We start from the raw sequence: 14,908 nt of genomic DNA, 5'->3' as shown, positions 1-14,908 counted from the left end.
CAATGTAATTTTGAAAGACTTGGATAGAGTGGATGTGGAAAAGATGTTTCCTATAATGGGAGAGTCTAGGATAAAAGAGCAGAGCCTCAGAATTGAGGGGTATCCGTTTAGAATGGAGAGGAGGATAATTTTCTTTAGCCAGAGTATGGTGAATCTGTGGAATTTGCCACAGATGGCTATCCAGGCCAAGTCATTGGGTATATTTAAGAGTGAGGTTGATTGGTTCTTGATTAATCAGGGTGGAGAAGGCAGGAGAATGGGGTTGAGAGGGGATGAGAATTCCATGATAGAATGGTGGAGCAGACGTGATGGGCCGAATGGTCTAATTCTGCTCCTGGGTCTTATGGGTTTTGAAGACAAAAAAACTTGCCTTGGCTAAATATCACTGATCTGTACCTAACCTCTGCAAAACTTTGCACATTACAAAGAAAGAACCTCCTCCAGAAAGACTACATCTTATGAAGACAGCTCTCTGCTACATTTTCAAGCTGTTTGGCAAAGGCTTTGCCAACAATGCACACCTTGTGAAAAGCAGAAGTTTGTGATTAGCAGCCAGAAAATGCAGTCAATACTGTCTTAATTCTAAGGTGGAATTATTAGCATTTCTTTAATAATATTCATTGACAGTCTAATTATTAATTAAAGCAGCATGAATACAATAAAACATACAAGTACAAATTGTTTTAATAGTGTAGTGGTGATACAATATTGCTCTTGGTTCACAAAGTAGTTTCTGAAGGCACAAGTACTGATCAAAGTCCTGGGAATCAGTAGTAAGGGTGAAAAACAGAGACCTTCAGGAGGTAGTTGCATGCCCTTGAGACTAGAAGAAAATCTATAGAGGATGAAACGTTTAAATAAAATCATACATAAGAACATGGTGCATGCAACTGAAGTGAGCGATGCTTCAAAAAGGTGGCATCCATTATTAAGGACCCCCATCACTCAGGGCATGCCCTCTTCTCATTGCTACCATCAGGGAGGAGGTACAGGAACCCAAAGGCACACACTTCACAATTCATGAACAGCTTCTTCTCCTCTGCTGTCCAATTTCTGAATGCACACTGAACACGTGAAAACTATCTCACTGCTTTTTTTTTTGCACTACTCTTTTAACTATTTAATTTGTATAGTAATTCACAGTTTTTATTATTATGTATTGCAATGTACTGCTGCCGGATAACACAAATTTCACAACATATGCTGGTGATATTAAACCTGATTCTGATTTTGTTCATTGAAGATAAGAGACTAGGGAAAGCATAGTTCAGGTTCGATTTTTAGAAGAGGTAGTAAAGGGCAGGCCCAACAAAACATTCTTTCACGCTGGAGGAACTCAGCAGGTCGGGCAGCATCTGTGGAAAAGATCAGTCGACGTTTCGGGCCGGCACCTATGATAGGGCCTCTGCCCCTTCCCTCTACAGTCCTGATGAAGGATTCCGGCCTGAAACGTCGACTGATCTTTTCCACGGATGTTGTCCGACCTGCTGAGTTCCTCCAGCGTGTTGTGAGTGTTGCTTTGACCCTAGCATCTGCAGATTATTTTGTGTTTACAAAACATTCTTTATTGTATAAGAAATGAATAGTTTTAATCAGCATTTTGGTAATTCACCAATTCCTATAAAGCTTGTGTTGAAATGAATTTACAGTAATACCCAGAAAACATTGAAAAAAGGAGTTTTGCTTTTGTATTGGCTGGCATGGGTTTAGTTTATAAACTTGTTGGAAAATTTCATCTGCTCATTAAACTGAATGGTAACCTGTCAATTATGTTAGGAAATAGATAATTTTCATTACGAGGAAAATCACTATATTTCTTGAGCTTTGGAACTTTAAATTGGCCTCATCCGATTGGATCCTCAGAAGATGCCTGAGAACTAATTAAAATTGTGCTGTGTAGCTTTTACTATATAATTGACTGATATAAGGGAAGAAAAAGAACTCCGAAATAGTGCTGATTCAAGAAGGAGCTGCATTATTTCTAAATTTGGAAAAAAAAAGTAAAAAGAACTTCCTCCAAGGATTAAAAATACAAAAACTTAGTTACAGAAATTGAAGATCAGTAGAGTCACTTTGGAATTGTACTGCATTATCCCATTCACCATCCAGTTTTTTTTTGTGGGCTGTTCTTCGCTGAATCTTTTACTATTTGCACAAGGCTGTTGTATCCAACTGTAGAAAACGCACGTGCATTTTGGATTCTATCTTGAGGTCCTGCATTATCTGAAAAGTAAAGGAGTTTACTTGTCAACAATTCAACAATATTTTAAAAATTGATATTTATAATTAAAGATATCCTCCCCCCTCCCCCACCTTTTTGTTCTGGCATCTTCGCTCTTCCTTTCTATTCCTGATGAAGGGTCTCAGCCCGAAACATTGACTGTTTATTCATTTCCATAGATGCTGCCTGACCTGCTGAGTTCCTCCAACATTTTGTGTGTAGGTGTTGCATTAAACTTACAATTGCAAGAAAAAGTTGTGAACCCTTTCCATTTACCTGGTTTTCTGCATTAATTATAAAACATGGTTTGATCTTCATCTAAGTCACAATAATGGAATAACACAATCTGCTGAAACTAATTACACACAAACAATTGTACTTTTCATGTCTTTATTCAACACATTGTTTAATCATTCACGGTCCAGGCTGGAAAAAGTACGTGAACCCTTGTATTTAATAACTGGTACAACCTTCTTTAGCAGCAATAACCTTCAACAGATGTTTCCTGTAGCTGATGATCAGACTTGCACAACGGCGAGGTGGAATTTTAGTCCATTCCTCCATACAAAACTGTTTCAGTTCATCAAGATTTCTGGGATACCTCGCATGAACATCTCACTACAGGTCATGCCATATCATGCCACAGGGAGTCCTTCTGCAGGATTCCCTAAAAGTTAGTTTGCAGGTTGAGTCTGTGGTGAGGAAGGCAAATGCAATGTTAGCATTAATTTCAAGATGACTAGAATGTAAAAGAAAGGATGTAATGTTGAAACTTTATAAAGCACTAGAGAGGCCTTACTTGGAGTATTGTAAGCAGATTTGGGGCCTCTTAGAAAGAATGTACTGAAACTGGAGAGTGTTCAAAGGAGGTTCACGAAAATGATTCCAGATTAAAATGCTTGGCATAGGAAGAGCGTTTGATGGCTTTGGGCCTGTATTCACTGGAATTCAGAAGAATGAGGGCGGACCTCATTGAAACCTATTGAATGGTGACAGCCCTTGATAGAGTGGTTAAGGACAGCATGTTTCCTATGGAGGGAGAGTTAGAAAAGAAGGCTGTCCTTTTAAAATGATGAGGGATTTCTTTTGCCAGAGGGTGGTGAATCTGTGGAATTCTTTGCCACAGGCAGCAGTGGAGGCCAAGTCTTTATGTATATTTAAGGCAGAGGTTGATAGATTCTTGATTGGCCAGAGCATAAAGGGATACTGGGAGAAGGCAAGAGATTGGGGCTGAGAGGAAAGTTGGATTAGCCGGGATGAAATGGCAGAGCAGACTCGATGGGACAAATGGCCTAATTCTGCTCCTATATCTTATTGTTCTATCTCAATTGGGTTAAGGTCTGGACTCTGACTTGGCCATTCCAAAACATGATTTTCTTCCTTTTAAACCATTCTGTTGTTGATTTACTCTTGTATTTCGGATCATTGCCTTGTTGCATCATCCAACTTTTATTAAGCTTCAGGTGATGGCCCACTACCCTAACATGCTCCTGTAAAATGTCTTGCTACAATTTAGAATTCATTGTTCCTTCATCAATTGCAAGCTGTCTAGGCCCTGAGGCAGCAAAGCAGTCCCAAGCCATGATGCTCCTTCCACCATGCTTCACAGCTGGGATGAGGTTCTGATGTTGGCGTGCAGTGCCCTTTTCCCTCCAAACATAGCTGTATGCATTGCTGCCAAAATGTTCCACTTTTGTCTCATCTGTCCACAGAACATTGTTCCAGAAGCCTTGTGGAACATCCAGGTGATCTTTTGCAAATGAGGTGTGCAGCAGTGTTGTTTTTATTTGGTGAGCAGTGGTGTCCTTCCATAAACACTATTCTTGTTCAGTGTTTTTCTTATAGTAGACACATGAACAGATACTTTAGCAAGTTCTAGAGATTTCTACAGGTTTTTTGCTGTTACTCTTTTTCACCTCCTTCAGCATGACACATTGTGCTCTTGGTGTGATCTCTGCAGGATGCTTACTCCTAGCAACAGTACTGAATTTCCACCATTTGTAGACAACTTCTCTTACTGATGAGCACTCAGGTCTTTAGAAATGCTTGTGTAGCCTTTTCCGGCTTCTTGCATCTCTACAATTCTTTTATGGTCCTCTGAAGGTTGTTTTGATCGAGCCATGGTGCACATAAACAGATCTTTCTTGAAAAGAGCAGACTCTGTCAGTAACCTGCTTTTGTGTGTCTTTTTTATAGGGCAGGGCACGTCTGCAACCCTCATCTCCAATCTCATCTCATTGATTGGAACTCCTGACTCCAAATAGCTTTTGCAGAAGGCATTACCCCAGAGGTTCCCATACCTTTGTGAACCTAGACTGCGATTGTTTAAATGGTGTCCTCAGTATTGATGAGAAGAAGTACAATTGTTTGTGTGCTATCAGTTTAGACAGATTGTGCTTGTCTATCATTGTGACTTGGATGGAGATCAGACCACATTTTATGAGTAACTAATACAGAAAACCAGGTAATGGCAAAGAGGTCACAAACTTTTTCTTGCATCTGTACATGCTTAGATGCCAATAGGAAATGCTAGCCATATTCTAATGTGTTCAATACAAATCAACATAGGAGAGTCGGTGAAAAAAAATCCATATCATAATCCTGTTCTGGGTGATATCAAAATAAAGTACTAAGTATGGCCATATTCGCACTTCAATAATTGCTAATGTATTTTTTCGTATTTACAATTAGTACTTGGTTTGTGTGTTCTACTCAATACTATTGCTGGGAAGCTTGTCAGTGTTGAAGTGAACACTCCTGATGGCCTGTAATATGCCATGGACATGCGAAAATAGTAAGAATGGAGGGGTCAAGGAAACTGGGATTGTGAAAGGTTAAATGAAGCAGTTATGCTTAATGGCGACCCTAGTCTGTTAGTGCAACTACTACCAGGGCCACAAAAGGCTGTACCTAGTGTACAGATCCTGTGATTGTTAGTGTCATGTGCCTGCAAAAGGACAGCACTTGTCAGTCAATGTGGGGGAATCCAGTGAAGGCAGAATGAGTACCAGCAGAGACCATATAAATCGCACCTGGTTCCTAATTTACTGTGTAATATCCTGGATTTACTGTCACTTAACAATAAAGATTGTGGACTGTGACTTTTGATTGCAATGGTGCCTGCACCAATTTCCTGATTTTTCTTTTTATTATTGTTTATTTATTGAGATACATTGCTAAATAGGCCCTTCTGGCCCTTCAAACCATGCTACCCAGCAATCTACCGATCTAATCTTAGCCAACTGGTATATCTTTGGATTGTGGGAGGAAATCGGAGCACCCGGAGGAAGCTGACATGGTCACAGGGAGAACATACAAACTTCTTACAGGCAGCGGTGGGAATTGAACCCTGGTTTGCCTGTACTACAAAGCGTTGGTGCTAACCACTATGCTACCATGCAGCCCCAAAGTGAGAGGGCCATTAGATGGAAATGGACACAATCATTTTTAAATGCAGAGGATGGAGGCTGAAAATTTTAAGAAGACTCAAGGGACAGCATGAAGCAAAAGGCAACTTAGGCAGAGATCAGATTATGCAAGTTCTTCCAGGCTTCTAACCAAAATGCCATTTTTAAAAAAACTGATGTTACTGAATTGCTGTTATGGATACATGTCTGATGTTATCATTTATTTTTTTCAATTTGTTTTCACTGATGGTTTTGCCAATGTTCTCCGACATAGATGGTGGGAGCAACAGTGCAAAAGATAAAGATAGCTGGGACTTTAAACATGAAGAATAAATGTATGAAGTGGTAGGGGTGGGGAAGTAATGTGGAACTGAAATTCAATTTAAAACAACTGACCGCTAACACTTGTTTACATTTAAACAAGTTACTAATTTTGGGGTTATATATATTAAAGAACTGATACAGATATGAGCTCTTAAATATTTCTCAGACTTGGTTGGGACAGGCTGAGTGCATGTCTCAAGATCACCCACTAATAATAGTTCTCTGTGGTAAGGACACAGGAAACTCGAAGATCCAATGTGAAGACATAGTCACAAGAAAGTTAGTACTCTTCTTGACAACTAGGAACATCCTATCCATATCTGCTCACCTGGAGAAGTCAGTTCAAAGCTATAATAGTGATTATAGACAACAAATTTCTTCATCAATTAGGCGTCAGGAAATATGATGAATCTTATTAAATTTATGCCTGTAAACATTTAAAATATGTAAGATGCCTACAATAAATTTCATGATATATGCCGGTGATATTAAACTTGATTCTGATATAGAGGCACCCGAAAATCAGTCCTGAACCCTGCAGAAAATTGGCAGATAACCCTGTACCAGTTGTGGGGAAACTCTTGCTTGTGTTAAATGCTCTTCCTGCCCCCTCCCCCACCAATCCAAAAGAGCATTGAATCTATCAAGATGTTGAATGGCTTTCTCAAATATTGTAATCACAACATTGCTGAAAACTAACAAAACCAGCTACTGAAAATGATCATTTATTCACTTCATGTGATGTTACTGAAGTGTTTGGTCAATATTAAAGCCTACTTTCACTTCCTGTTGAGAAAAACACAAACCTGAAGGAAGTCCTGAAAGGTTATTTCCTCATACCGTTCATCAGGTTCCTGAAGAATAAACAAACAAAAATTAACATGAAATATAATAAAACATATATGAAAGTGAATACTTTTCTTAAGACTTCAAAAATGTGATGAATCTTATCAAATTTATGCCGGCAAACATTTCAAATATGCAGCATGCCTATATTTATAGAATTTATGCACATCTTCATTTTTTTAAAACTTTTGTTCTCAATGGGGTTGCTATTAGTTAATGAAATTCTGGGTTTTTGTTGAAGAAAAGGGGATTATTTCCAAATCGGGATCAAGTATGACTTGGTTGAGATGTTTCTATTTACTTCTTGCCCTTCTTGTTGGAGAGTGTTGAAACTGCCAAAGAAGCCTTATTGTTTGCTGATGGTGAAGAGGATGGATGCTATAGGGTTAAATGTTTAGGTCAACATAAATCACCATGCATTTAGCACATATGCACTTTTACTACACTTCAAGTAAAGACTTTCCGACTTTAATTTCTCTTTATCAATTGAAGTGATTCCCTTTGTGACCTCTAAAGTATTTGAATAAGATTTAACCACTTCGCCATTTCCAGTTCTCCCTTTAAAATAGAGGGGCTCTCGTCTCCCTCTGTTCTATTTACTGGACTTGCCCTTTCATTCCTTCTATAAAGCCAGAACAAGGATAGGGATTCTCTTTCCACTCCATCAACCTCCTCTCTCAATGGATCATCATGTATAATTTCCACTGTCTACAGAGACTGCACCACGAGATACATCTCCCCTCTGTTCTCCAGCATCCTGATGGGATTTCCTGGTTTGTGCTTCCATCTCTGGCAACCATTCTCCCCATGGCAATTGACCATGCAAACACAGGAGATACAACGCCGGTCATTTTACCTTGCCCCTTTCCACCTTCAAGAAGCCCAAAACTTTTTCCTAATGAAGCACAGTTTCACTTGCATCCCTTCCAATATAGTACATTGCATTTAATGTTTATGGTGGTCTGATTTCTTCTATGTTGGAGAAACCAAATGCTGATTGGTTGACTGTTATAGAACATCTGCAAGGGTCATTTTGAGTCTCCTGCCCACATCCACTCTGACTTTTCTACCTTTGCCTCCTGATCTACAATGTAAGCTTGAGGAACAACACTTTGTCTTCTGTCTAAGCGTGTTGCACTCCTGGGACTTGATATTAAATTCAACAGTTTCAAATAGCCAGTCTTGACTGAGTTTGTCAGTGAACTAATGTTCTCCAACTGCAACATCGACCCATTTGTTTCTTTTTCCATGTCACTACCTCATATGCTTAATGTTTCCAGATTTTTCCCCATTTTTGGATATCCAGTGTTGGAGGCATTCTATATCTCACAGTTCCTGCATTTTTTTTCTTTCAAACTACTCTCATTCATTTTCCCCCGTTTACATTCAGTGCCACTTTATTAGCTGCACCTGTTTGTTAACGCAAATATCTAATCTGCCAATCAGGTGGCAGCAACCCAATGCATAAAAGTGTGCAGACATGGTCAAGAAGTTCAGGTGTTGTTCAGACCAAACATCGGAATGGGGAAGAAATGTGATTTGTGATTTTTGATTGTTGGTGCCAGATGGGGTGGTATGAGTATCTCAGAAACTGCTGATCTTCTGGGATTTTCACACACAATAGTCTCTAGAGCAGAGGTTCTCAATCTTGTTTATCTCATGGAGCCTAACCATTAATCAAGGGTTTCATTGACCCCGGGTTGGGAACCCCTGCTCTAGAGTTTACAGAGAATGGTGTGAAACACAAATAACATTCAATGAGTGGCAGTTCTGTGGCCAAAAATGCCTTGTTAATGAGAGAGGTCAGAGGAGAATTGCTAAACTGGTCCAAGCCAACAAGAAGGCAACAGTAACTCAAATAACCTTGTGTTTCAACAATGGTGTGCAAAGGATCTCTGAACGCACAATACATCGAACCTTGAAGTGAATGGGCAATATCAACAGACAACCACAACCATGCACTCACTTTATTTTGTAAAGAAGGTATCTAATAAAGTAGCCACTGGGTGTACAGTCCTCCAGATAAATCAACTGTGATTAACACGTTGAATTTCTTCTCTTGAGCAGCATTGAAAACAAATTTGTCAGTTGGAGAACTTTCCTCTCCATTTAATCACATACATTTCCTATCGTTCACTCTGCCCCATCCCTCTCTGCAGCCTAAAATATACTGGCTTTTGATCACTGAACTGCTTTAGATAAGAAGTCCTTCCTGAAACTTTTCTCTCTTTCTGTGTTCACAATTGCTGCCTGACCTGTTGAATATGACTGCCTTTTCCTGTTTTTCTAAATTCATTTTAAAAGCTGTGCTGGAATACCACCAGACAATTCTCATGTTAGTTTAATCACATTACGTCTTATCATGCTCTATGAATAAATCTAGTTTCAATGAAAAATAAGCCCTTGGTTAAGTACTTGGTTTTATATTTAGTGTAAACTCCAAGTATTGCAGAAACAATTTCGCAAACTGTTTTCTAATGCTGAATAGTTTTTGTGATAAATTAATTAACATTTAGCATTTCATTGAAGCACCATCAAGACTTGATGGTGCACCTTGTCTACTATACCTGCTGCATCATTTTGGTGTTGCAATTTGTAATTAGAAATAACATTGCAATAAAACAATACACTCCTGTGCAAAAATTTTAAATTGTAGTTATCCTTAATATGCCTTTTTTTTTGTTAGCGAACAATTCTATGAAAAATTCAGATACAGTATGTAGACATCTTTCTTAAAAGCACTGCAATCCCAATGTTTGTGTCTATAGATTATTTTTAAAAAGCAGAAGCATACAAGAAATTTTATGTGCATTGAGGAAGTATACAATCCTTGAGTGAAGCGTTTGGTATTGATAGCTAATATACTTCCAAGCTAAAATGTAAGTAGAATTCCTGGGAATTAGAATCTTCTGAACTCAATCTGTCATATCATAACTTATTGCTGGAATAACTGCCCTTATTGTAGTAATACAGTAGAAAGCATAGGTTCTTCTGAATTAACCTTGTGGCGGGGAAGTAATTCTGCTGGAAGGGAGAAGGTTCCATGGAGTGTGTTGATAGAAGTTGTAAAACATACTCGCATTGATATATCATTTTTCATTTTACTAAACCGATCTCATTTTACTTTATGCCAGTGTAAAAGGGCTATCCAGAGTTTTATTTTTAATTGTGGTTAAAACTGCCCAACACATCACTGGCATCAGCCTACCTGCATCAAGGACACATATATAGAAAGGTGCTGGGAAAGGGCCAGTAACATCGTGAAGAATCCCACCCACCCTGCTCATGGACTGTTTGTCCCATTCCCATCAGGGAGCAGACTACATAGCATCCACGCAGAGACCAAAGTAGATATATTATCAAAGTACATATGTCACCATATACTTCCCTGAGATTCATTTTCTTGTGGGTAATCACAATAAATACAAGAAACACAATAGAATCAAGTGAAAGGCAAACACGAGGAATTCTGCAGATGCTGGAAATTCAAGCAAAACACATCAAAGTTGCTGGTGAACGCAGCAGGCCAGACAGCATCTCTAGGAAGAGGTACAGTCGACGTTTCAGGCCGAGACCCTTCTTCAGGACTAACTGAAGGAAGAGCTAGTAAGAGATTTGAAAGTGGGAGGGGGAGGGGGAGATCCAAAATGATTCGAGAAGACAGGAGGGGGAGGGATGGAGCCAAGAGCTGGACAGGTGATTGGCAAACGGGATATGAGAGGATCATGGGACAGGAGGCCCAGGGAGAAGGAAAAGGGGGAGGGGGGGGATGTACCACAACTGATGTGCAATAAAAAAGCACAACAAACTGTGCAAATACAGAAAGAAGGAGAGAAAAATTATAAATAAGTGAGCAATAAGTATTGAGAACATGAGATGAAGAGCCTTTGAAGGTGAGTCCATAGGTTGTGGGAACAGTTTAGCGATGGGACAAGTGAAGTTCTCCCCTCTGGTTCAAGAGGCTGATAGATGAGAGGTAATAACTGTTCCTGAACCTGGTGGTGTGGGTTGTGAGGCTGCTGTACCTTCTTCCTGATGGCAGGAACAAGAAGAGAGTGTGGCCTGGATGGTGGGGCTCTTTGATGATGGATGCTGCTTTCCTGCAACAGCGCTCTGTGTAGATGTGCTCAATGGTGGGGAGGGCTTTACCCGTGATAGACTGGGCTGTATCCACTTGTTTTTGTAGGCTTCTCCATAAAAGGGCATTGGTGTTTCCATACCAGGCTGTGATGCAGCCAGTCATTATGCTTTCCACCACACATCTAGAGAAGACTGTCGAAGTTTTAGTTTCATAATCTTCGCAAACTTCTGAGGAAATAGAGGTGCTTCAGTGCTTTCTTTGTAATGGCATGCTGGACACAGGGCAGATATTCTCAAATGATAACAATGAGGAATTTAAAGTTGCTGACCCTCTCCATCTCTGATCCTCCGATGAGGACTGATCCACGAAAGTCCAGTTTCCTCTCCCTGAAGCCAACAATCATCTCCTTGGTCTTGCTGACATCAAGTGAGAGCTTGCTTCTGTGGCACCGTTCAGCCGTCACCACCTTTGATTCAGCCAATGACAGTGGTGCCATTGGCAAACTTAAAGATGGCATTGAAGCTGTGCTTAGCCTCATGGTCATCAGTAATAAAGTGAGTACAGCAGGGAGCTAAGCATACAGCCTCAAAAACAGCCACTTTCCCCAACCACTACTTGATCATTTCCTGTCAGTCACCTTATGTACAGCATCTCCTGTGCCTAGCATCACTTTATGGATATACTATCAATCCATTTAAATTAAGCTATCGTTGATATTTATAATTATTGTGTCTTTATTATTATTGTGTTCCTTATTGCTTTTTCTTTGCGCTGTATCGGAATCTGGAGTAACAATTATTTCCATCTTCTTTACACTTGTGTACTGGAAATGACATTAGACAATTTAAAATCTTGAATATACTTAAAATGCTGGATAATGATCAATTAAAATTATCTGTGTTGTGTAAGTTCAGACTAGCATGGGAAGAACAAGAAATACCAGTTTAGAGGAATTCACCGAACCACATTAAGGGGTGTTGCCCTTTAAACACAGATTTAATAGGCTACATCACTTTGCTCCGTTTACAAAAAAAAAGCTAGGTAAGGGATTTTTAAAAAAGACAAAAAGCAGGCGAGGCAGCATCTGTGGGAAGAGAAGCAGAACACTAGGCCGAGCAACATCCATGAAGACAAAAAATACATGTCAACATTTCAGGCCTGAACTCTGCACCAGGACTGAGTGGGAAAAGGGGAAAATATGAGGGTGGGATGGGGGATTAGACTGGGATGATTAGGTTTGGACAGAGGCTGGGAAGTGCTAGCTTGAAATACGAGGGAGAGGTTGTTGCTGTGTGGCCCCACTCAGATTCCAATGCAGCACAAAGAAGGGTCATTGAATCCAAGGGTGGGAGGTGGGATGGTTGGGATAGGGGCTTGTAGATAGTAGTTGGAAACAGACAGGCAGGGGATGATGCTAGAACCAGGAGGAGAAAGGGGATAGGGCAGGATGAACAAAGGAAGGGGAAGTTTAGATGGATGGGTCAGTGAGTGTGGGAGGAGAGTGGACGTGGGCTAGAGAATTAAATTTTCACATCATGGTGGTGGAAGCTGCCTCAGTGAAACATTAGATGCTCCGTGGCAATGGAAAATGCAGACAGCGGGTCAGTGAGAGAAGGGTCCCTGCCCGAAACGTCAGCTGCTTTTTTCCATAGGTGCTGCTGAGTTCCTCCTGCATTTTGTGTGTGTTGCTTGGATTTCCAGCATCTGCAGATCTTCTCTTGTTTGTGAATGCGAAGCAGAGTTGACAGGTAGGTGTGGGAGCGACACTCTCTTGCTAATTGCCTCTCATGCCCTCACACCTCTGCTCACCTTTCCCATGCTATCCTCCCACTTGCCTATTATCCCCTCTCCATCCAGTTGCACCTGTCATCTACCATCCTCTACCACCCCATCCCTCTTGCATTATGGCTTTTCTCCCCCATTTCCCATGCGTCATGTTGCAGGAATTCCACCCAAAATGTTTTGAAGGCAGCGAGGAACTTTATTTGGGGGGGGGGGCACAAATGTTACCTAGAATTTAAAGCAATAACTGAAAATGCTGGATTAATCAGGCCAGGCCACATCTGTGCGAAGAGAAAGAGTTACATGTTTCAGGTCACACACCCTTCCACAGTTCATCCATCTCTCCTCTAGACCTGTTACATACACCTGTTGGGATGCATTCTCCAGTTACCTTATAAGGTAACCGTAGCCTTCAGCCAGGAGCAGATGTCATCAGGTAAAATTACTCATTGTGTTTCTGAGGCGTTTGGGGTTTGTGAATAAGATTGGGAGGTGGCACCTGCTCCAACAATCCCTGCCAGAATCAGAATCCTGACCCGGATCTGGGCCGTATCCTCCAAATATCCAGACCTGCCTCTCGAGTTTTTTTTTGCACTACCTTACTTTCCATTTTTCTATTTTCTATTTATGATTTATAATTTAAATTTTTAATATTCACTATCGATTTGTAATCCAGGGAGCGGGAAGCGCAGAATCAAATATCGCTATGATGATTTACGTTCTAGTATCAAATGTTTGGCGACAATAAAGTATAAAGTATGTTCATCTTAATGAACTTGCTTCACGTTCTTTTCCTCAGCTGAGCCCACGGTGTATTGGTCGAATTGCCGCTCATCTTCTTTACTTTAACATGTGATGTATTCAGCATTCTTGTTCCACATATGTGTACAATGCTTCAGTTATAGATGGTACAGTTTAATGACATAACACTTGTTTAAGTTAAACCAAAATTATTTTTAAAAACTCTGCCAATTTCTAAACTAATTTCCCTCTGCAACTTCTCTGTAAGTCGTAAATTGCTACAAGTCAACACTGAAGAGATTAGATATGGCAAAGTTATTTCCCATGGTAGGGGAGTCTAAGACAAGAGGGCACGACTTCAGGATTGAAGGACGTCCATTTAGAACAGAGATGCGAAGAAATTACTTTAGTCAGAGGGTGGTAAATCTGTGGAATTTGTTGCCAAGTCATTGGGTGTACTTAAGGCAGAGATAGGTTCTTGATTAGCCAGGGCATCAAAGGGTACGGGGAGAAGGCAGGGGAGTGGGGATGACTGGAAGAATTGGATCAGCCCATGATTGAATGGCAGAGCAGACTTGATGGGCTGAATGGCCTTCTTCTGCTCCTATATCTTAAGGTCTTAACACCTGGGTGAGCACTAAAACATCTGAAATACTCTCCTCGACATTGTTGGCATTTTGTCCCAGATGGATGCCATATGTCATCAATGTTCTCAATACTTCCCAACTACGGTATGATGCAGTCAGGAGTGTGGAGTGTCCTGTTCTTAAGACAACAGCGCATCCTCGAACTGTGTTGGTTGTTGACACAAATGATATATTTCCTTGTATATTTCAATGCACATGATAATAATAACTTTATTTAATGTATATAGCACCTTTCATACATTAAGATGCAGTCTCAAAGTGCTTTACTTAGATTGTAAAGATAAATCATAAAAATTAGACCAAATTAAAAATCATAAAATCATAGAATAAAATGTAATTGAATATACCAAATTATAGAAGTAATTAAATAATCCTAAAATTAGGCCAAATTGAAAAAGTAGGCTTTTGGAAGTGTTTTGAGAAGTTCCACAATACTGGCCTGGTGTATCTCAGTCGGAAGAGTATTCCAGATTTTTGGTGCGTGAGAACAAAAGGCCGCATCACCAGTTCTTATATGCTTGGCTCTAGGAATACCAAGCAAACTAGAATTCACGGGTCTAAGATCATGATCAGGAATGTAAGGGGAAAGACACTCCAAAATACATGGAGGAACTAGATTATTCAGAGCTTTCTACACAATCAAGAGTATTTTAAAATTGATCCTAAACGACGCAAGAAGCCAGTGTACTGATGGCAAAACCAGTGAAATGTATTTAGATTTTCTTTTTCTCACATGCGACAAATAGTTAATTTTTATAAGTTCGTTCAGACCCTCTATATGAAAGCATTCAGCAGAGCTCTTTAACACCAGGGCAAGTAACGAGTACTGATGAAGTAGTACTGATGCTGGTGGTTAACT

At 40.1% G+C, this 14,908-nt stretch overlaps 1 protein-coding gene across 1 annotated transcript in view; it reads right to left on the bottom strand.

Annotated features, from left to right (window-relative positions):
* Window positions 1–297: 297 nt before the first annotated feature.
* Window positions 298–14,908, bottom strand: part of tesca (tescalcin a) — a 49,272-nt gene continuing 34,661 nt past the window's right edge. Inside the window, exons 7-8 of the mRNA XM_063034611.1 lie at window positions 6,759–6,806; window positions 298–2,223 (exon numbers count right to left, since the gene is read on the bottom strand). Of these exons, the coding sequence (XP_062890681.1) occupies window positions 2,146–2,223; window positions 6,759–6,806 (126 nt within the window). The 3' untranslated portion in view covers window positions 298–2,145. The remainder of the gene's footprint in view (window positions 2,224–6,758; window positions 6,807–14,908) is intronic.

This window comes from Mobula hypostoma, chromosome 27, assembly GCF_963921235.1.
Source record: "Mobula hypostoma chromosome 27, sMobHyp1.1, whole genome shotgun sequence".
In the NCBI taxonomy this organism is placed as follows: domain Eukaryota; kingdom Metazoa; phylum Chordata; class Chondrichthyes; order Myliobatiformes; family Myliobatidae; genus Mobula; species Mobula hypostoma.
Note: the sequence above shows the minus strand (reverse complement) of the source record. Positions and strands in the feature narration are given on the sequence as shown.